Source organism: Papio anubis, chromosome 5, assembly GCF_008728515.1.
Source record: "Papio anubis isolate 15944 chromosome 5, Panubis1.0, whole genome shotgun sequence".
Classification (NCBI taxonomy): Eukaryota; Metazoa; Chordata; class Mammalia; order Primates; family Cercopithecidae; genus Papio; species Papio anubis.
In genome coordinates this window covers 10,825,401-10,848,534 of record NC_044980.1, presented here as the reverse complement: position 1 = coordinate 10,848,534, position 23,134 = coordinate 10,825,401, and the positions used below count along the sequence as shown (strand labels likewise).

General features: G+C 37.7%; 1 protein-coding gene across 3 annotated transcripts in view; it reads left to right on the top strand.

The window, feature by feature from the left end:
• The window catches only part of CTNND2 (catenin delta 2), a 942,602-nt gene that overhangs the window by 171,486 nt on the left and 747,982 nt on the right, over nt 1-23,134 (top strand). For all 3 annotated transcript variants that reach the window (XM_031666708.1, XM_031666706.1, XM_031666707.1), the window contains exon 2: nt 10,057-10,193. In XM_031666708.1, coding sequence (XP_031522568.1) covers nt 10,057-10,193 — 137 coding nt within the window. The remainder of the gene's footprint in view (nt 1-10,056; nt 10,194-23,134) is intronic.

Here is a 23,134-nt window from a genome sequence, read left to right as displayed (position 1 = left end):
TTAAATAACAATACTTGGGATGTTCTAATGCCCTATTTCTTTATTCACTTGGGTATAAGGTAATGGCAAGTTATGAAAGTAATGCCTAATGATGGAAGTAAATCCAAAAGTAATTCTATTTTGCAAACATTTGTGTTTTAGAACATAGGATCAAGAACAGGGAAGGGGTTATTCTCTGGAAGAAATGGAAGACATTTCTTTGATGTACATGAGAGAAGGAAAGAAGGCTAAGTATGGCTGTAACAGGGTTTGCTTGTTTGTTTGGTGTGAGGGGGCGCAGGAGGTCACGGTAGTTAACATCAGAGTCTCTGGAGTTGAAGTCTGTGGCTGAAGGTAAAAGAAGAAAGTGAGAGAAGAGTTATAAATGTTTCTAGCTACTCAAAAGTAAAAGATAAAAAGGGATCTTCCTGAAGAGAAGGAACAGGAGGGGAAACAAGATTTGACAAGCAATGTTTAGAAGTCATCAGTCTTTTTTTTTTTTTCCTCCATAGTTTTGGGGGAACAGGTGGTGTTTGGTTACATGCATAAGTTCTTTAGTGGTGATTTCTGAAATCTTGGTGCACCCATCACCGAAGCAGTATACACTGTACCCAATATGTGCTCTTTTATCCCTCACCCCCCTCCCACCCTTTTCCCCTAGTCCCCAAAGTCCGTTGTATTCTTCTTATGCCTTTGTGTCCTCATAGCATAGCTCCCACTTAGGAGTGAGAACATACGATGTTTGGTTTTCCATTCCTGAGTTACTTCACTTAGAATAATTGGCTCCATTTCCATCCAGGTTGCTACAAATGACATTATTTCATTCCTTTTTATGGCTGAGTAGTATTCCTATATACTACTCAATGTATATAGGATGCAGTGTTTGGTTTTCTGTCCTTGTAATAGTTTGTTTAGAATGATGGTTTCTATATACTACTCAGTGTATATAGCATGCAGTGTTTGGTTTTCTGTCCTTGTAATAGTTTGCTTAGAATGATGGTTTCCAGCTTCATCCATGTCCCTGCAGAGGACATGAACTCATCCTTTTTTATGCCTGCATAGTATTCTATGGTGTATATATGCCACATTTTCTTAATCCAGCCTATCATTGATGGGCATATGGGTTGGTTCCAAGTCTTTGCTGTTGTGAATAGTGCTGCAATAAACATACATGTGCATGTGTCTTTATAGTAGTATGATTTGTAATCCTTTGGGTATATACCCAGTAATGGGATTGCTTGGTCAAATGGTATTTCTAGTTCTAGATCCTTGAGGAATCGCCACACTGTCTTCCACAATGGTTGAACTGATTTACACTTCCACCAACAGTGTAAAAGCATTCCTATTTCTCCACATCCTCTCCAGCATCTGTTGTTACCAAAGATGGTATCTCATTGTGGTTTTGATTTGCATTTCTCTGATGACCAGTGATGATGAGCATTTTTTCATGTGTCTGTTGGCTGCATAAATGTCTTTTTTTGAAAAGTGTCTGTTCATATCCTTTGCCCACTTTTTGATGGAGTTGTTTTTTTCTGGTAAATTCATTCACATTCTTTGAAGATTCTGGATATTAGGCCTTTGTCAGATGGGTAGATTGCAAAAATTTTCTCTCATTCTGTAGGTTGCCTGTTCACTCTGATGATAGTTTATTTTGCTGTGCATGAGCTCTGTATTTTAATTAGATCCCATTTGTCTATTTTGGCTTTTGTTGCCATTGCTTTTGGTGTTTTAGTCATGAAGTCTTTGCCCATGCCTGTGTCCTGAATGGTATTGCCTAGGTTTTCTTCTAGGGTTTTTATGGTTTTAGGTCTTACATTTAAGTCTTTAATCTATCTTGAATTAATTTTTGTGTAAGGTGTAAGGAAAGGATCCAGTTTCAGCTTTCTACATATGGCTAGCCAGTTTTCCCAGCACCATTTATTAAATAGGGGATCCTTTACCCATTGCTTGTTTTTTTCAGGTTTGTCAAATATCAGATGGTTATAGATGTGTGGCATTATTTCTGAGGCCTCTTTTCTGTTCCATTGGTCTGTATATCTGTTTTGGTACCAATACCATGCTGTTTTGATTACTGTAGCCTTGTAGTATAGTTTGAAGTCAGGTAGTGTGATGCCTCTAGCTTTGTTCTTTTGGCTAAGGATTGTCTTGACCATGTGCGCTCTTTTTTGGTTCCATATGAACTTGAAAGTAGTTTTTTCCAATTCTGTCAAGAAGTCATTGGTAGCTTGATGGGGATGGCATTGAACCTATAAATTACCTTGGGCAATATGACCATTTTCATGATATTGATTCATCCTATCCATGAGCATGGAATGTTCTTCAATTTGTTTGTGTTCTCTTTTATTTGATTAAGCAGTGGTTTGTAGTTCTTCTTGAAGAGGTCCTTCACATCCTTTATAAGTTGGATTCCTAGGTATTTTATTGTCTTTGTAGCTATTGTGAATGGGAGTTCACTCATGATTTTGCTTTCTGTTTGTCTGCTATTGGTGTATAGGAATGCTTGTGATTTTTGCACATTGATTTTGTATCCTGAGACTTTGCTGAAGTTGCATATCAGCTTAAGAGATTTTGGGCTGAGACATTGGGGTTTTTTAAATATACAATCATGTTATCTACGAATAGTTACAATTTGACTTCCTTATTTCCTAATTGAATACCCTTTATTTCTTTCTCTTGCCTGATTGCCCTGGCCAGAACTTGCAACACTATAATAGAAGTGGTGAGAGAGGGCATCCTTGTCTTGTACTGGTTTTCAAAGGGAATGCTTCCAGTTTTTGATCATTCCATATGATGTTAGCTGTGAGTTCGTCATAATTAGCTCTCAATCTTTACATTCCCTGACTGACATCAGAGTGTGGTTTCTGGCCAGAGAGCTCAGCTGCCCAGATGTCAGCAGCACAGAAGAGTCATAGGTAGATTTCAGGTTGAAAGTTTGCAGGCAAGGTTGCCTTTCCCTGCCCCAAGTCTGTTCCACCCACATCTTGGCTGATGGCCGGTCACTCAGGCCAAGCCCCTGGACTCACCTGGACTCCTCTCTCTGTGGCTCACATCCACATAGAATCTTTCAAGTGTCCCACCAGTTCTCCCTTCCAATTATCCTGGTAATCTGACCACGTCTCAAGACCTCTCCTGCCTGGATTCAGCTGCGAATAGAAGATTACATCAGAGAGTTTACTACTGGGCATAGACTTGGGCCATCAGTAGAACTTTCTGCAGTGATGGACATCTTCCACTTTTCACTGTTAATAGTGTACCCACTGGCCATCTCTGGCTATTGAGCAGTTGAAATATGAATAGTTGACTTTTTAATGTTATTTTAATTAAAATGTAGATAGTCATGTGTGGGTGGGGCTGCTGTAGTGCAAGTCTAACTGAGGAAATATCTAGCTTCCCACAGCATGCTTGGAGTTTGGAAATGCTGGAATTTGAAGCATGTGACTTCAGAGCCTGAAGGCCCTAGGACCCCAAGAGTGACAGAATGAGAGGAGAATTGGAAGGATAAGAGGTCGTGGCTTACAGAGAGGGGAGGGCAGCTAAGAAGGAGCAAAACCCATAAATGGCCAAAGGAACTTACTGGCAAATTGGAGAGGAGGAGACCAACAAGTAACGGTGACACAAGAATGCTGGGTGTGTCACTTAATTGGATGGTTGTATGATGCAGACATCATCATTTATTTTGTTGAAGATGACCATGTCTTGATGTGTAAGTCATCAGTTGTGATGCAGAAGTGACAAAAGAAAGAACAAGTTCAAATATGAAGTAAGAATTTGCGTGTGTGTTTGTGTGTGTGTGATGGATGTCAATAAAATATGACATTGAATGTTGTCTCTGCATTGATGGCGAGAGAGTTTGGCCTTCCAAAATGCAGTTAAGATTCTAGCATGTTGCCAAGTGTCATGTAAATTTATAGAGACTCCTATTTGGGAAAGAAAAGTTTAGACTATTCATTTGGACGTCGTAACATTTTATTACCTATAGTTATAAGAGTTCAAACTGAGAAGAAGGCTCGGCGTGCAGGGCCTACCTGCTTTTGCTGTTATTGTCATGCAGGCCAATTTTTCTGAATTTCTTATTGCATCATTTATGAAAGTGGTAGTATTATGGATGTGTTTAAGATACTGTTTTATTCTGTAGGCTTATTTCATACAATGGGGTACATCCCTTTGTAAGCTTTGCTTTATCCCGGTATGCTGATTTGAAGCAAAGTTGGGACACATTCCTCCTCCTGAGACCTGTGATTCATTTTAGATGAAGATGATACCAAGAGATGTTTTACCTTGCTTCTGTCAGTTCCCAAGACTCTGCACCCAGCCCACAGGGGAATTAAGGGAAAGAAAGTTGAGAAAATTGAACCTTTCTCGTGTTGGTCAGCTTGTGCCGCCATAACACAATACTGCAGACTGAATGGTTTAAATAACAGAAATTTATTTTCTCGTATTTCTGGAGAACAGAAGTCCAAGATCAAGGTGCTAGGAGGTCACCTCTCTTCCTGGCTGGTTGACAGTACTTTCTCATTGTGCCTACTTATGGCTTTCTGTCTATGTGTATGCAAAGGGGAAGAGAGACCTCTGATGCTACTTGCTCTTCTTATAAGCACATCAAGTCATGTTATATTAGGTCTCCACCACTCTGTGACCTTAATTTAACCTTAATCACTTCCCTAAAGGCTCCATCTTCAATACAGTCACATAGGGATTAAGGCTTCAGCATATGAATTTGGGGAATATAGTTCTGTCCGTAACACTGCTCATGCATGTGTGGGCATAGAGCAGTGTGACTTGCACCCTGAAACTGCTAGGATTGTTGTTTTATTATTTTCTGGACATGGGACTTGCTGGTACCAAGTTCTGCTAGAAGAACCCACCCAAAATTTAGGGCTGTTCTTACCTCACTGCTGTCTCTTTTGCTCATGTGGAAGATAGGTCTGTCCAAAATGCAGCTTGGGTATTTGCAGATTATAATTCTACTGTGTGTAGGAAGACTTCTTACATGGTAACCACTTCAAGGGTAGCAAGAAGTGCTGTACAGGATGAATAAATCTGTGTAAAATGTACACTGTACTCATAGTCAAATAAAAACAAAGTCAAAGGGGTGTATTTTTCTATATCAGGTTAGCAAAAGCCTGAAAGGATAATGAAGATCGTGTGGTTAATGCTGTGGTGAGGTCACATTCTCATGACCTTTCCAGTGGGCGGGCAGACTGGACCAGCCTGGCAGCAGGACTTTGGCTAACAAAAGGCCGAAAAATGCACAGATTCCTTATTTTGCCAATTCTACTCCTGGGAACCCATGTATTGAATGTAAAAATGAGGTAAAAATCACATATAAAAGACAGGTAGATAACTTTCAACATATACAGATTATTGAATACTAAGTATTCATTATAATTAAACTGTAGAGCAATGTTTGTTGATATAAGAAATTGTTCATTAGATGTTGCTGAGCCAAAAGAAATTCAAAAACCTTGCATTAGTACCTTATTATGTGAAAAATCGTTGTATAGAATAAGTTATATTAGAAATAATCACCAAAATCCCAGTCAAAGTAATTTTACTTATGTGGAATGGCAAAATTCCTGGTGGTTGCTCTTCCTTTGTTCTTGGTTTTTGCTTTTTATTTCTCTATCCTTTCCAGATTTCCTGGATTTAGCACAGAGTAAATACTAATTTTTAGTAGATTAGCTGTGATTAAGACTGAAGTAGTTGGCTATATTACTGCGAAGTAGAGGCTTAACACTTTTTATACTTACCCTAAGGCCATCCAGGGATTCACTGGGGCAGGTCTTTTGCCATCTCCTCTCTCTCTTCTGTGTGCCCTGAGCTGACAAGATTGTGATTGGAAGGTGATTGTCTTTTCTTTCCAGACACAGTGAGGACCAATAGTTAAATTAAATTTGGATTTAAAAAATTATGAATCATGGCAATTATTCCAAGTCATTTGCATTCAGGAATGGAGGTTGCCTTAGGTAGCGGTAGCTCTGTATGGTGGAGTAAGCCTTGAAGTTTCCACTTCTTTCTGTTATTGCTGTAAGGAGAAAGGAGGTAGATAAACAGGCCTAATTATTCCCCATACTGTGTGGGTCACACTTGTCAAGTGCCCGAGGAGAAACCTTGATTCAGTGCCTATTAAATCCCATATTTTTTTAATGACAGGTCACTGTTACGCTTTTAAAGAGTTACATTTTATAAAAATTAGTTAGTAGAGTAGCATTTAGGAGGCAGTACAGGTTACGGGAAATAGGCTGACACATCAAAGGACATTGAAATAGAAATTAAAAGGCAGAAAGCCTGAGTTCCGGGCCCACTTATGTAACTTAATAACTTTGGGCCCTTAAACAAGTTCTTTGGCAAAACTATGTTGATAATAATACTGGCTCAGAGCCTGAATTAACATAGGCCCAATAAAATGTAAAGGAAACAAAAATTAAAATGGTAATTTAAAATATGTGAGATTCCTCCTTTCTCAGCATGAGGTGCTCCTTGTGTATTAGTCCATTCTCATGCTGCTAATAAAGACATACCTAAGACTGAGTCATTTATAGAGAAAAAGAGTTTTCATGGACTCACAGTTCTGCATGGCTGGGGGAGCCTCACAATCATGGCGGAAGGTGAATGAGGAGCAAAGACATGTCTTGCATGGTGGCAGGCAAGAGAGCATGTGCAGGGGAACTGCCCTTCCTGAAACCATCAGATCTCGTGAGACTTACTCACTATCATGAGAACAGCATGGGCAAAACTTGCCTCCGTGATTTAATTACCTCCCACCTGGTCCCTCTCACTACATGTTTAGATTATGGGAGCTACCATTCAAGATGAGATTTGTGGGGGGACATTGCCAAACCATATCACCTTGCATAGAGTCCCCTGTGAACCCATGGACATGGAGAGAGGTGGCAATAGAAGGTCATGGCAGCTGTCTCGGGGACCAGAGGTGACTGTGCACACAAGAGCTGCGTTGTCCTTCATTCTTATTTTCTGCTGTCTTCCACCGTCTCTGAAACCTTCCCTAGGTGGAAATTCATAGGTTCCACTCTTTATCTGGGCACAACATTTGCTGAACTGCTTGTTTACATTCTACATAATTAAGAGATTTGATCAAATAAGAAAACCATATGAGAAAGCATGTTGAATACATAAATACACTTCATTATGTTCTTCCTAACACACCACCAGAATTATGCAAATCTCTTTCTTTCATCCTGTTGGTATTCATCACCTTCAATACTTTAAACTTTTTAGCTATGGTTGCATTTTGCCAAATCATATTTAATCTGATTCTCACTCTTTGCTCAGATTTTGTCTTGTTGATATTATTTCCCCAAACCTTCTCACATATTCTGTTCATAACAGATTTACTTTTCCAGTGCTATTCCAGTCCCCATTGGTGATATTATTATTCCTTTTCACATATTCTGTTTGTAACAGATTTACTTTTCCAGTGCTATTCCAATCCCCATTGGTGATATTATTATAAGTACTTCATAAAATTAAAACAAATCAAAAATTAGATGAAATGTTCATAAGAAATTTGGATGACTGCTTTCCTTAACATATATTTTAAGTAAAATTCTGTAATGGGGCCTTTTTAGGTTTGCATATCTCTAAATTATTAACTAGACACAGGTAAAAACATAGGGCAGAGGTTACTGTGAAAATCACAGGATGCTTAGATATGCTATAATAGAAAATACCCTTTAATATTTACACAACCCTGGTTCCTGGAGGGATGTGTAATATAATAGCTTTAGGCAAGAAAATAATTTATATTTACTCTCAGCCTTTTATTGAGATGAGGGTTTTGTAATGCCTTGGTAAATATCACCTTCAGTTAACTATTGCTTTCTCTGTTGATCATTGCTAGATGATACATGCAACAAATACTTCAGTCCCTTTTTTAGTTCATTTGAGCTACAGATCTCATGAGACTTATTCACTATCATGAGAACATGATAGTGGTGGGCAAACCTGCCGCCATGGTTTAATTACCTCCCACCTGGTCTCTCTCACTACGTGTGGGGATTATGGGAGCTACAATTCAAGATGAGATTTGTAGGGGGACATAGTCAAACCATATCACCTTGCATAGAGTCCCCTGTGAACCCATGGACATGTAGAGAGGTGGCCATACAAGGTCATGGCGGCTCTCTCGGGGACCAGAGTAACCAGATACCATAAATTGGGTCCTTATAAGCAAATTTCCTTATAAGAAATTTACTTGAAGTTCTGGAGCTGGGAAACACAAGATTAAGGCCTGGCAGATTTGGTGTCTGGGGAGGGCCTGCTTTCAGGTTTATAGATGATGTCTTATTGCTGTGCCCTCACATCGTGGAAGGGTTGAGAAGTCTCTCTCAGGCCTCTTTTATATGGACTCATCCTATTTATGAGGGCTCCACCCTCTTGACCTCTTCCCCTCTCAAAGGCCCCTCCTCCTAGTACCATCACATTGGGTATTAGTATTTCAGCATATGAATTTGGGAGACATCAACACTCAGACCACAGCAATCTCATTTGTTTGTGCAGGAATGATAGGAGCAACTCTGAGAATGTTGTTTTTAACCTGTACATACGCATCCATTTACGGATTGGGTCTAATATTATTTGAGTTTCTGCTTTCTTTCATAAATAAACTCAGACAAAATCAACTGTGGCAAATGGCCTTGCCAGTTTTTGTCTGCTGTCTGTCACAGAGTAGGAACTTGGTAAATATTTGTGGAGTAGATTAGTTATTGACTGTATTTCACAATACTAAGCTTCTTATGTTAATTCAGGTATCTCTTTAATTATTGGTAAATTATTAATCATGGCTTCTGTATGGTTTTCTTACAAAGGGGAATGTCTGATAGATTTTCTTTTGAGTTGGAAATATACTGTTTTGGGGAAAACCCTCTCAAACTCTGTTTTTCTTCTGCTCTCACACAGCGACAACAAACACAGAAGACTTCCGTGACCAAATGTGTGGATTTTTTCCCATACACGCCAAGCAGCAGACACAGCTGACTGTCCTTTAATTCAGTTCTGACACTGTCTACTCTATCACTCCGACATGATGTACCACACTATCTACTCTCAGAGAGTGTCAGAGCCCACAGGTTGAGGGTTCAGTCCCCAAGACTGTCTCATCCCCCCAGACACCAAATGCAAGTCCAAGCCTCAGAACTTCTGACCAACAGACTTCAGCTGGGGGTCCCACAGTCCCTGGGTTGGATTCCATTAATTTGCTAGAGCAGCTCAGAGAACTCAGGGAAACACATGTGTTTACACGTTTATTTCAGAGGATATCACAAGGGATACAGATGAAGATTTGCATAGGGTGAGTTATGGGGGAAGAGGCGCAGAGCTTCCAAGTCCTCCCGATGTGCCACCTTCCAGTAACCTCCACATAGTCAGCTCCCCAGAAGCTCTAGGATCCCAGTCCTCTGGTTTTATGGAGGCTTCTTGACATCAGCATTTTTTCCCCCAGGGCATGGGGGCAGGACCTTATGTGGAATGAGGGTCTTATGACCCATAACCAGAAAGGAGGCAGCGAAGATTAGAGTCCTGCCTTAGAGCAGGTCAAAGGAGGGCAAGGAAGGTCAGAGAAATTGCTTTCTGAGGCCTGCTCCTGAGACCTGACACACCCAACACCATCACAAGACTACATGAGGGACTAGAGGAGATATGAGCCAGGAACCAAGGAGGAAACATATAATAACACCACATATACCAATAGGCAGGTAATAAATTTACCTAAAATAGTCATAAATTTGTAGTTGGACTAGCTTCTCAGACTCAATACTCCTTTATGGCTTTACCCTTACAATCTCTCCTCTTTCCTTCTCATCATTTCTTTCCCCATTTACCAAAACACTAGGTGGGCGTGTGTTCTGGAATTTGGTTGGGGGTGATAAAAGGTTAAAGCATTCTATTTACTTGTACTGTTAATTTACTGTATTACCCCCCTTCTATAATTGTGTCTTGGTCTTTCTCAGCAGCTCATAGTTTTACTTTTTTTCTGTGTGTATCTTTAGAGTGGTCTGATAGTTGTACCTGTTTAGTGTCAACATCCGATTGTATTGATCGTGTCCTCTTGCCTTGCAGGAGCTATGCCTGTCCCAGACCAGCCTTCATCAGCCTCAGAGAAAACGAGTTCCCTGAGCCCCGGCTTAAACACCTCCAACGGGGATGGCTCTGAAACAGAAACCACCTCTGCCATCCTCGCCTCAGTCAAAGAACAGGTAGAAACATTCCATTTCTGTGACATGCGTTTGGGGACATTTTAAACATTTTTCTAGATGAAAGATTAAATTCTGTTGAAAGAAACTCATACTTATCTAGCAGAGTGTTGGTATTTATTATATAAATAATATTATAATACGGTTGTAATTCCTTTGGACTCCGTGTTTTGGGCAGCCTTCTTGAAAAGATATTTTATAGGGAAAGAAAAACAACTTTGCAATCAAAATTTCCTATGAGTGAAGCTTTGGCATATTCATTGATGGACCTGACATTTAATGCTTTTAAACGTACAAAGTGAAATAATTAGTCTTAGAAAACATAAAATCTAATACAAAATTAAAATATATCCAGGAAGTTAAAAATATGGTATGACAGTAAATGAATATCACATCAAAGTCAAGGCAAATTGGTTTGTCCAGTGTTTTCTGAGATGGATCTGGAAGGATACAGTCTAAAACTTTCCCTGTCAAACTAATGAAAGTCTGAACGATTCTTCCTCCAATATTACTTTGCCAAAAAATGCATAAGTAAATAAAACCTGAACCTTAGATTTAAAACGTCACTTTATAAAAGTCATGTTTCTTGTAAATAAAAAAGTAGTGAATAAAGAGAGCTGGATGATCAAGATTCTTTTATTTACTGCTTCTTCTAAACATGTGCTAGAAAATATATCAGTTTTTACAATTTTAAGTTAAAAAGCCTGCTGTGTTTGGGTTATGTGATTTGGTGATGCTGAATTAGCAACTTACCCGACTCCAGGAACATCTCAGCAGAGCAAGAGCCTAAAATGGGAGCAATTAAGAATAGTAACTCTACTCAAAAAGAAGAAGGGCTCTAGAGGAAACTGATTCTATTTCATGAGTGGAAACTGATTTAGGTAAGAATGGGAAACCACCTAAACAGTCAGCCCACTGACAGAAAGGATCAATGATGCTATCAGTCAAAAGTGTGCCATCTGGTCAGGAAATGTTCAGCTAAGTAGGTACTCAAGGGAGAGTTGAATAGATTGAGTGGATAGTCTAGTTTGTGAAAATAGTCAGGAAGCAGGAAATTGGGTTGAGCTTTAGGCTGTGCTCCTTGATTACTTTGCTTTCCAAAGCTTACTCTTGAGAGTTTTCTGATTATGTTTAAGGGGAAATGAAAAAAGGGACCACCAAGGAAGTTAACACCACTCCCTATCCTCAAAGTACTACCTTGTTATGGTTGGGTTATGTCATGCTTTCTTATTCATGTGTGATCTGGAAGTCTTGCTAGGCTACTGACTTCTGAGTAGTAAGAAAATTTAAAGCAGGAAGAATAAATGTAACAACAACAACAACAAAACAAACAAAACGACAAGACCTGTTTGCTGAAAATTATTTTATCACAAGGATGTAAAATAATTCAGGATGAATAAAAAGGCATGGCATGGTCCTCTGTTGAAAAGCTTAGTATCATCACAATATTACTGTCTCCCAAATTAGGATATAAAGTTTAGGTGGTTGTAATCAGAATCCTGTGGCTGGTTGTTTGTTTCTTTGGCAAACTGGATCAAACTATTTTAAAGACCAGTGGAAGTATAAATATATGAGAGTGCAAGGAAAGTTCTGAGAGGTTTTGTCTTACAACCATACCAATCACAATACTGCCCAGTGGGCTCAGAAAAGAATGGTCTCTGTGTAAAACATAATTGAGGGTTCAAAACAGATTCATGTATACATATCTGCCTATTCACTTAAAATTAATGTTTTAGTTCATTACAAAGAAGTGGCTTACATGGTGTTGTCATAACTGATTCGACATCTGGAAGAAAATTAAAACTGTTAACCTACAGCGTAAAGAGAAATAAATCTCACAGGGAAAAAATGGTAACTGTAAAAATAAAACCATTAACATATTAGAAGAAACTTTGGGGAAAGAGCCTTGTAAACTAAAGGTAGGCAAGGTTTTAGGTAAGAGAGGAAGCCCAGAAGCCATACATAAATGGTTGATGAGTTTCACAGTGTGGATACTAATTAGTAATAGCAAAACACAACTCAAAATAGAAAAGAAAAATAGTCCAAGAGAAAATATGTGCCACAAGTATAATAAAGTGTTGATAAAATTAATATATCAAGAGTTCCTAATGTTGGTGAGAAAAAGAGAAATAAAGGAATACAAAACTAGGCAAAGGATAGAAACAGAAGAAAGATGCAAGCAAGTAATGAATGTTTATAAAGTCCACTCTAATATACCCCTTGGGGACACACAATTTTAAGTGAAAATACGACTTATTTTTGATCTACCAGGTAGACAGCTGTTGAAAAGTAGCTTATATCGTATGCTAGGTAAGAGTTAAGGTTTGGAGAAATCCACATTCTTTTTCATTCCAAATGGGAATATAAATTGCTGTAATTTTTTGGTAAAATGATTTGTTTCTATGCATTGACATTTAAAATGTTCAGTAACCATTGGTTTACTCATTTAGATATATATTCTGTAGAAATTAGGCACTAAATAGATAAGACTTTATGTGTGTTGAAATTTATTATAAAATTATTTGAAATAGCCAAAAATATGGATGGCTTGATGAAGAGTTGAAAATGTTATATTTTTTTCTATAAATGTTATGCAGTCATTAGTAAAAATGAGTTGGGGCTCTATGTTTAACCTTTGGGGAAAAAAATCCGTGAGAATTTTAGAAAGGAAATTACATAGTATGGTATTATCCTGTTTTTAAAAACTCAGAACATTAGATATGTTTTTGGTTTATACATATTTATGAGCATCTAGAAAAGTATAGAAGGAAACAAATCAGTCTATTAACATTGTCTAGCATATGTGTTTTACAGTTAGATGGAGGTGGAAACAGACTGAAGACATTGGGAATTTGGGTGGGGATACAGTCAAACTATATCACTGTGAAAAGCTTTTTTCTGAGTAATTAAAAAAATGTATTGTTCATTTTTGGGCAGCAAAGATGACTTTTTTTTTTTGGTGGCACATAAGTAATTTGGGGAGGGATGCAAATGTGTTCTGGAAACTTGAGATAGAGAAGTCTCAGGTGCCCAAGTCATAGGCTGGGAATTTGGTCCCAAGTGCAGCATCTGCCTAGGTAAAAGCATAAATCAACAAGCAGCAGATTCCATGAGCTGTTTGGGGATGGCCTGATGGGAACAACCAATCTTATCCTTCATTGGGGGATTTGTATCCTAAATCATTCTTAAAGATTCCTTCTTTTTTCCCTCAAGTCTAGAATATTATCTGTGGAGTGAAAGCTAAGTTAAATTGTTTCTTAAAAATTTTATCTGAATTGGCCCTCAAGTAGTTAGCAATGGAGTTAAAAATATAAGGCAACCATATGTAAAGAGTTTTAAAATAGAAAAAATTATAGATGAAAATTTCAGGAAACTCGTCTGTCAATATATTATCAAGCTCCAGATGATTTTTACAGATTAAAAAGAAACTTGAAATTGAGAGTGTTTGTAACTCCAGATACTCTATCGTTACACTAATTTTCATTGTTCTTTTAGTTCCACAATCATTATAAACCGTATTCTTGATTTTAGAGGAGTTTTTGAGTACCATTATTTAGGATATTGGTAGCATTATTTAGGATATTCAAAGGTAGCAAAACAGACATTCTCTTCCTTTTAGTTGTTTTTCTTATGGCACAAAATATAGAAAAGTAAGAGGAAGACATTTCTGAGGGTTTGTTTTGTTTTTGAGATGGAGTCTTGCTCTGTCGCACAGTCTAGAGTGCAGTGGCACAATCTTGGCTCACTGCAACCTCCGCCACCTCCACCTCCCAGGTTCAAGCGATTCTCCTGCCTCAGCTTCCTGAGTAGCTGGGATTACAGATGTGCGCCACCATGCCTGGCTAATTTTTTTTTTTTATTTTTAGTATAGACAGGGTTTCACCATGTTGGTCAGGCTGGCTCTCGAACTCCTGACCTCATGATCTGCCTGCCTCGGCCTCCCAAAGTGCTGGGATTACAGGCGTGAGCCACCACACCCAGCTGACATTTCTGAGCTTTTACCATGGGGCAAACCTTGACACTGAATACTTTATAAATGTGTGTCATATGAAGCTACAAGGAAGAATTTTAAAAATATTCATTTAAAATCTAAAGAAACTAGATCTTTTACATCATCTCTTATGAGGATAGCATGCTTTCCTTTTTATTCAACTTGTACATTTAGAATTTTAGAAGTAACTTACCTCTGTATAACAAGAATCCTATTTGGAAGAAGTTCATTATAAAATACTCCCTTAATTAGTTTTCTTCCAGTGCCACATATCATTACTAAATCTTTCAGCATTATTAGCATTACTATCATTTGCAACAATAATTTCTGATAACACGATGTGTTATTAGGGAAATGACCTATAATTGTTAATCAATTTTCAGATGGTATTTTGGGAAAGCATTTTATGAAATTAATGACAAAATTATCATCCAAGAAAAAGTGGAAGTTAAAACACCTTAGGAAAGGTCAAGAAGATAGAGGATTATCTGCAAAGACCAGTGAAGTTTATATTCGTTCAGTCAGAGAAGGGAAGAATTATCCACAGCATAGTGCTACCAGTTGAACTTTTGCCACATATCAAAATTTAAATGAGAATTACGTGATTGGTGAATTTTTATTTCTTGTTTCAAACCAGGGTGGATTAGAAATGAAAAAAAACAAAACATAAATTTCCTTTAATTTTTATTGCAGAAACACAGCTGTATTAGGAACAGTGATCATCTGTTTCAAGCTGTGAACTGAGAGATAAAGGCACAAGCTAGGAGTCTGTAGAACTGGGTCATGACACATGATATTCCTCATAACAAGGAAGGGGGAACAAGGATCTGAAAACCTTGTGAGTTTCATGCGTACAGGATGGGAAGATTGTAGATAGATTGACCAGATGGAGTGTTTCGACTTCCAGGAGGGTAAAGAAAGAAAATGAGTGTGTATGTAAAGTTATGAAGTTCACGGATGAAGGAAAGGGATGCCCAGGTAGCATGAGATTGATGCAACCACCTGTATTTGAAGTGTATTTGTTTCTTTGTTAACCCTGTGCATCAGAAGAATGATCATTCAAACTATAAATCAAGGAGAAAAGAGTCATAAATTACTTATTCAAGTCTTGGGTATGTATGCTGGGAGTTCCAGTTATGGATGAATAATTCTAGAACTCTGGATAGATCATCTCTGTCTCGCCACCCCTGCTTCCTGATGCTTATGAGTATTTCATTAGTTACTGTAAGTTATTTTGACTTTTCCCCCTAAAACTTAATATTTTCTTTAGTTTCAGCTTGTAACTCCTCTCAGGACACTTACATTAAATCTGTCTGTCCTTTTGATAACTCCAGACTCCATTCCAAGAATTAACTCATTTGATTGTTTTATGCTCTGTTCTCTTTAATAGTATTAGTTGTTGGGTTTACAGAGCACTGGAGGCTATCATGGGAGAAAAATAGACTACGATGTTATATGCTAGATTAGAAAATAAGCTTTTAGTATGTGGGGTTTTGTAACATGACAATACAGTGCTTCTAATGCCTCTGTCATATTTATTACTACAATTCATTGTTAAATATTCATATGTAAAATCATAATGATATGTAAATGTGGTGCTTTGGTAATTTTTATGAATTTTCCACTATAAAGGTAATTCATGCATATTGTGTAAAAGTTTAAGACATTAGATAGGAAAAATAAATGAATTGGGTTTTTTTTTTTTTAAAAAATGTGCCACAAACAGAGGTAGCTGCAAATATTTAGGGAGATTTCCTTCCAGGATTTTTATATGAATATAAGATGATCTGTACAAAATTTTCATTTTGCTTTATAAATATTTTATTCTCCTTTGTACATTTAACCTTCTATGAGGAGTATTTTTTCATATCATTTAATATTATTTCAAACAAGTTTCTAATGAGTATGTGATATAGATTCATTGTGAATTATTTAATATCATAATTTTATTTCACATTTCTACCTTTGTTGATCTCAGATTGATTCTGTTTTCTCAGTATGAGAAAAAGTGACATGTCACACTTCCTTGTACATTAATCACTGGGTCTGCTTTGACAGACATTGCCTGGAGCAAAGGCTTGAAACAAAGAGTTTCAAGACTCTTAAAAATTCGCTTGGAAAATATGTCATCATTAATTACTGACAAGGGCCACTGGCAGGTCAACAAAGCAGGGGCTCCTGGGGTAAAATAGTCAGTGCCCTGTGCAGAGTTTGCACAAAGCAAGAAATTAACCAATAGAATATTCTAGAGGGAGCTCATGGGAAAAATGTTGATTTTTTTCAGAGGAATGTAACCAGATAGGGTAGGAACAGTTGAGAAAAACACAGGAATTATTATAGAGCAAGGAAACAATGTTCTATAGTATCTCAAAATAAAAACGTTTTTTAAAAAGAACAGATAATAAATTCCTTTAGTTTACATATTTTTGTAAAACTTGTATTTCTATGAAATATACGTGTGAAACATTTCCTCAGATATAGAATTAAATCATATATTTTTCCTTTAATAATTATTTTGCTTAGTATGTTTTATGATCAAGAAACTGAGACTTTAAAAAGTATTCAGTGTACCCACCAAAAGTCATATAGGAAATTGCTGCAGAATTGAAATGAGAAATTAGTTTGTTTTGCTTCAAATTCAGTGCCTCCCCGTCCACTACACTAAATGACCTCATCATTTCGATAACATAAGAGGCCTACAATATGTTGTCTACTATTTTTCCCAAGAAAAAGATTTTTCTATGACCAAGGTTTTGCTAAGGTCAAGTTAAATGGTATTCTCTGCCAGTCTAACTCTTATATAACTAGGAGAAGAGAATGGGGGAATTTCTACATTAATTTGATCTGCAATATATTTAATTTGATACACAATTTTTAAAAGGAATCACTAATAAGAACCCAATTACAAATAATTTAAGGAACTACTATGCCTTATTTTTAATTAATTGTATCTGTAGAGAAAATGTAACAGGAAGGGAATACTGTAGGTTAGACACATTCTTACTTTAGCTGAAAATTTCTGTTGCTGGGCATTAGTGGCCTGGACTGGAGTTATCTCTAGCATGCATCAGTGACACAGGTAAACATGCCCGAGGCAGCCCATCGATCATGTTCAAGTTGCTGTCACTGGGCTGCAATCATAAAAGGCACGTGCAAGTTCATGCCCCTGGGCTCTAAATGAGCCAGCTCTGTGGCCTCCTGGCATGGAAAAGTGAAGATTAGCATCCTCCTTTTTCACTAAGGACAAGTTCTGACTTTCACATTCTACTCATAGCCTCAGGAAGCAGCTGGGCCACTTGCCTAATTACTGTGAGAAAGAACAACTCAATATCAATAAGGTAAAAAAAAAAAAAAAATCACTTTTGACAGGTAATCTTCAGCATCTAGAGAGACAGTGCTAAATAGCTTCATTCCCCAAGTCAATAGATTTAGTCATTTGGGGATGCATTTTTGCAAGTTACATATCCTGGAATGATAAAGAAGTTATGCTGAGATTAAAAGTTAAAATTACATAAAAGTCTATCTAACTATTCCATAGTTTTTATAGGAAATCACAAACAATTCCACATATAATTTTGACACCGCCGTATCTTCTATTCTGAAAAGTAGAACTCTGGGATAGCAACCAAAGATGTTTGAGTCTTTTATTTGATTCAGAGCTTTTGAAATACAATTGTAGCCCTGTTGGCCAGCACCCATGTCCACCACCTCCATGAGAGGAGAAATCTTATACCCAAATAGATAAGCTTGGAGTCCAGCCCACCTATTAACAAAGCAGCCACTTTTATTAAATTATTTTATTAAATAATACCACACATTTGAGGTACCGTTCAGAGACCTGAAATTGCCTACTAGAGACCTCCTGTAAAAGCCAGAGGCAATTTATTCTTAAAATGAATCATCTAGAGTGTAAATCTCTCACTTTTGAGAGCTCTGCTTATATTGAGAACAACACCTCATCCCTCCACTGGAATGCCCCCCGAGAACACGGCTTGAATAATGCTGCGGTGATATGGTGACTCTGTCTTTATGGAGACTCAAGATAAAAAAATATCATACTAGGAGCTTTACTGGTTTGTTTACTGACATTGAAAACTTTTCAATAGGTAACTGTAGTCAACTGATTTAATATAAATGAAACATTTCAGTAACAGACATATTACTCTTACTAGTAGTAATAGTTAATAACTGTATTTTTTTTTTTTTGAAATGGAGTGTCGCTCTGTCGCCCGGGCTGGAGTGCAGTGGCGCGATCTCGGCTCACTGCAAGCTCCACCTCCCGGGTTCACGCCATTCTCCTGCCTCAGCCTCCCGGGCAGTTGGGACTACAGGTGCCCGCCACCATGCTCGGCTAATTTTTTGTATCTTTAGTAGAGACAGAGTTTCACCGTGCTAGCCAGGATGGTCTCGATCTCCTAACCCCGTGATCTGCCCACCTCGGCCTCCCAAAGTGCTGAGATTACAGGCGTGAGCCACTGTGCGTGGCCCAATAACTGTAATATCTTTCTAACTCTCACCGAAGTGTGTTGGTTGGGGATGTGGCCTTGTCTCCCCTCCTTCCTGTTGTGTCAGCAGCTCTTGGAGCAGTGCCAGCCACGGAGGAGGTGTTTAGTGTGTTTGTATTGAGAGTATGACTTAGGAATGAACTTACTGTTTCCATTTTATTTTAGCACAAAAGTAAATGCTTCGCTTAATTGTGGTAAAAATCCTTAGTTATTTTTGTGGTATAGGGGTCTCATTTCCAGTGTTACATTGGTCATATGCTTTTTATCTTATTTTAATGGCTGTATTGGATCTAGATCTTCCATTTGGGCTGCCTGCCTATCGCTTCAGAATGCGCCCATTGACTTTGATGAATCCTAGGCCCCCAAATTGCAATTTTTTCTATAAACAACCTCAGTCGAAATTCATTTAATCAGGTGGAATGAGACATTTTCAGTTTAATATGAGGCTTATTTACTCAACCATATCCTCCATTAGTGAAATGTGTCTTTGTCTTTTTCTTGAAACTAGACTGTGTGCCTTGTTTTAGTTAAAAGGAAAGAAAAACACCTACCATGTTAGTACATGACTCAGCAACTTTACACATAAAAAAATACAAATACACTTAATTATTTTTGTTTGTATACAGTTATGCCAAGTTTATCGTATTTGTTGACAATCTCCTTCAGTGATTTTTAACTACTGTTTGAAAGCATACTCTTCCCCAGAATCTCAGAAAAATCCAATTGTTTGTTTTAGTGCTTTTTCTATATGCTTTTTGTGTTTGGGAGAGTTTTCACTTATTTGTGCTTGATGAAACTCTTGATGTTGTCATGTTAAAATGTTCTAATCATTACAGATTTTGAAGTAATTTTTTGTGTTTACTATTTATTTTTATGTTTAATGGCGGTGTGTCATATGTGTTTGACATGGTTTGGCTGTGTCCCCACTGAAATCTCATCTCGAATTGTAGTTCCCATAATCCCTGCGTGTCATGGCAGGGACCTGGTGGGAGGTAATTGAGTCATGGGGGCAATTACCCTCCTGCTGTTCTTGTGATAGTGAGTGAGTTCTTACAAGATTTGGTGGTTTTATACGGGGCTTTCTGCCCCTACCTTTGGTCATTCTTCTCCTTCCTGCCATCATGTGAAGAAGGACATGTTTGCTTCCCCTTCTACCATGATTGTAAATTTTTTTGAGACCTCCCAGGCCCTGTGGAACTGGGAGTCAATTAAACCTCTTTCCTTTATAAATTACCCAGTCTCAAGTATTTCTTCATAGCAGCATGAGAATGGACTTATATAGTGTTGTATATGAGTAGTTCTTTTATTGTTGGCATTTTTTTTTTCTTTTAGCATGTTTCCTTTTGAGCACATTTGTGTAGATGGTTCCAAAAAAGACAAAAAGCATACTTACCTGCAACTGTATAACAATTAATTTCAGTCTTCAGTTTACGGGAAATAGAATCTTCATAGAAGAAAATGCTAAGAGGATTTGTGTTGAAAAATTTTAAGTGCTGTTATAGAAAATTCTTTATTCTTGTCCCTGGCTCATGTGAGGGTTTACTTTTCAGCATCTTCTTAGGAGAAAACTCTTTGTGAAAATGGTGTCTTAAAGCAGTCTATTATTGAAAGCTACTTCACTAAAATGTAAAATATGAATATATTTTTACATCAGCACAGGAAGTGAGTAAATAGGTGGTGTTCTTAGAAATGTTAGAAATGTGGACCCTAAATAAAGATTGCAGGAAGATGAATTAAACAGGGGAATTGTGACAGTAAACTTAGCCTAAATCTCACTATGGCAAGTTGTCTTGTTTCAGAGTAATAGATCGCAATTTCCTATGTCTCCCATCCTTCTTGTGATGAGAATCTGATCCTCTCCCATTGATAGATGAGCTTTGTATTTCCTCTTCTTCATTCCAGTTAGGCTTAGGACTATGGTGGAAAGGGAATGCATGTCACTAGGGCTACAGGGAAGTAGACCTCCTGTCTGGTTCTTCTGAGATGCTCATTCTTAAAAACCAGTCACCATGAGGTGAACATGCTCAAGACCCTTGTAAAGGGGCCATATGGACAGGCATGCAGTCTCCAGGCATGCAGCACCATCTGAACTCCCGGCTGATGCCAGCACCGACTTGGCAGCCTTTCCCGTGAGCCATCAGCAGTGGAGTCTTGAGCCCCAGCTAATGCTGTGTGAAGCAGAGGCTGTCTGTCTTCATTGATATTTGGAGATAGATGACCAAAGTAGATAATGGTTGTAGTTTTAAGTCAGTAAATCTTGAGGTGGTTTGTTACACAGTGGTAGATAACCAATTCACTCATTTTTTCCCATGTTTATGAAAAATCAGTCATGTTAGATAATTTTCTCTACTTCTAAGTCTTATGATTCTATGTAGCCTGGAGTGAATTTAAAAAAAAAGCAACGTATTGAGATTTACTCACATACCATACTGTTCCCTTCTTTATGTGGTTTCATTATATTCACAGTCACTCCAGGAAACCACTATTATACTTTCTGCTTCTGTAGATTTTCTTATTCTGATTGTTTCATGTAAATGGAATTAGAAATATATGGTCTTTTGTAGAGGGCTTCTATTGATTATCATAATATTTCAGATTTCATTCATGTTGTAGCATGCATCAGGATTTCATTACTTTTTACTGCCAAATAATCCATTGTATGGATATACCTCATTTCATTTATGCAGTCATTCATTGATGGCCATTTGGGGTGTGTTTACTTGTCTATTTGGAATAGCGTTGCTAGGAATATTTGTGTACAAGTTTGTGTGGACGTATGTTTTTATTTCCCTTGGGTACATACCTAGGAGTGGAAATGCTGGGCCATGTGACAACACTAGGTTAACATTCTAAACTGCCAGGCTGTTTCTGTATTTTATGAGGATTACAGTTTCTTTACATCCTTGCCAACACTTGATATTTTCTGACTTTTTTGACTATATGCAGAATAGTGAGCTGAGATAACACTGAAATGAACTGCTAGACCAGAGCCTAAGGACATCAAAAAAAAATTCAATGGCAGAACAACAATACATTTTAAAATATGTAAATATTACATTAAAAATATTAGCCATATATTTAGTCAGTAGACAAAATAAGTTCCCAAACATGAGTCGCGGCAGCATACCCACGCCTGTGAAGAATATAGAAGCCAAGTTCCATGTGTTGCAGGTGGGAAAACCAATGATGTTTGACTTGCAAACTGTGGGTGGTGGGGTGAGACAGGAAGCAGGGCTGTAGGAGCTGTCTTCAAACATGGTTATGCAAAAGAAGAATCAAACTTTTGTTCAATAACTGTTGTACAACTGAGAAGAGCATTAGGATAAAGGGTCAAAATTTAGGAGAATCAGGTGTCAGTTTTGTGTCAGATATGAATCTTAGTTACAAATTTGAGGAATTTTAAGCTGAAAGGAATAACTCAAAGATTTAGGTAGCCCCCCATATCTTTGGAAGGAACAAATAGGTTTGGGGTTTACACTGCAAGTGACAGTGGCAAGTTTTACTGTAGATCTGCCTTGGGGATGTGTTGAAAAGGTAAACTTTTTTTTTTTTTTAAATGGAAAAAATGTTGTCAACGATGCCAGCAAATGACAAATTTAGGGAAGTACTCTCAAGTGCTGCCAGTTCCTGCTGTCTCTTCGGGAAATTCGCTGACAAGCAGTAATCAATGACAGACCTTTTGACCAGTGGGTGGCAGCACACAGATGTGCCATAGCTTGTCAGTAAATGTGCTAAGATGCAATTCTTTTTAGCCCCAGGTGTGGCTGGGTAAGCTCTTTGCACTGGCTTCATCCATTGCATTGCACAGCGTGCGCAAAGTGTATTTTCTAACTACCATATGAAACTAGGATATGAAAAAAGTTGGAAAGGATCTCTGAGATATATGTGTATATATATATACACACACACACACAAACACGCATATATATATGTATGTATGTATGTATGTATGTATATCAGAGCTACCCACAAATTCAAAGAGAGAAGCAGTGAAGTCCTAGCTGTTAGAATTAAGCAAGGAGAATCTGAATGAGTATCTGCGAGGGACTTAAAATAGAGAGAAGATTTAAGTAAATGAACTAAGGACTTCTCCAAATCGTAGATATTGTTAAACTCTGACATATAACTTATTAGTAGAATCTACTTACTAGTATTTCATCGCTAAGGATAAATATTGCAAATTATTTTTTAATATGGACAACATTTAAATATAGTTTCGTTGTTGTTGTTGTTCCTGCTAAGAATCTTTCCTCTGTGGTCTGAGATATTCATACTTTGTAAATATGTAGTATCTAACAACAATTTATTATGTGGCATTAGAAACCATTGTCTCCAGTACAAGTCTGGGTCAAGACTTGAGGTAGGACATCTGATTACCTTTGTTAATTAGGGGGAAAGTCAGTCAGTACTACGGGGCTGTAATCTATTTTAAGGATCAGTTCAATTTT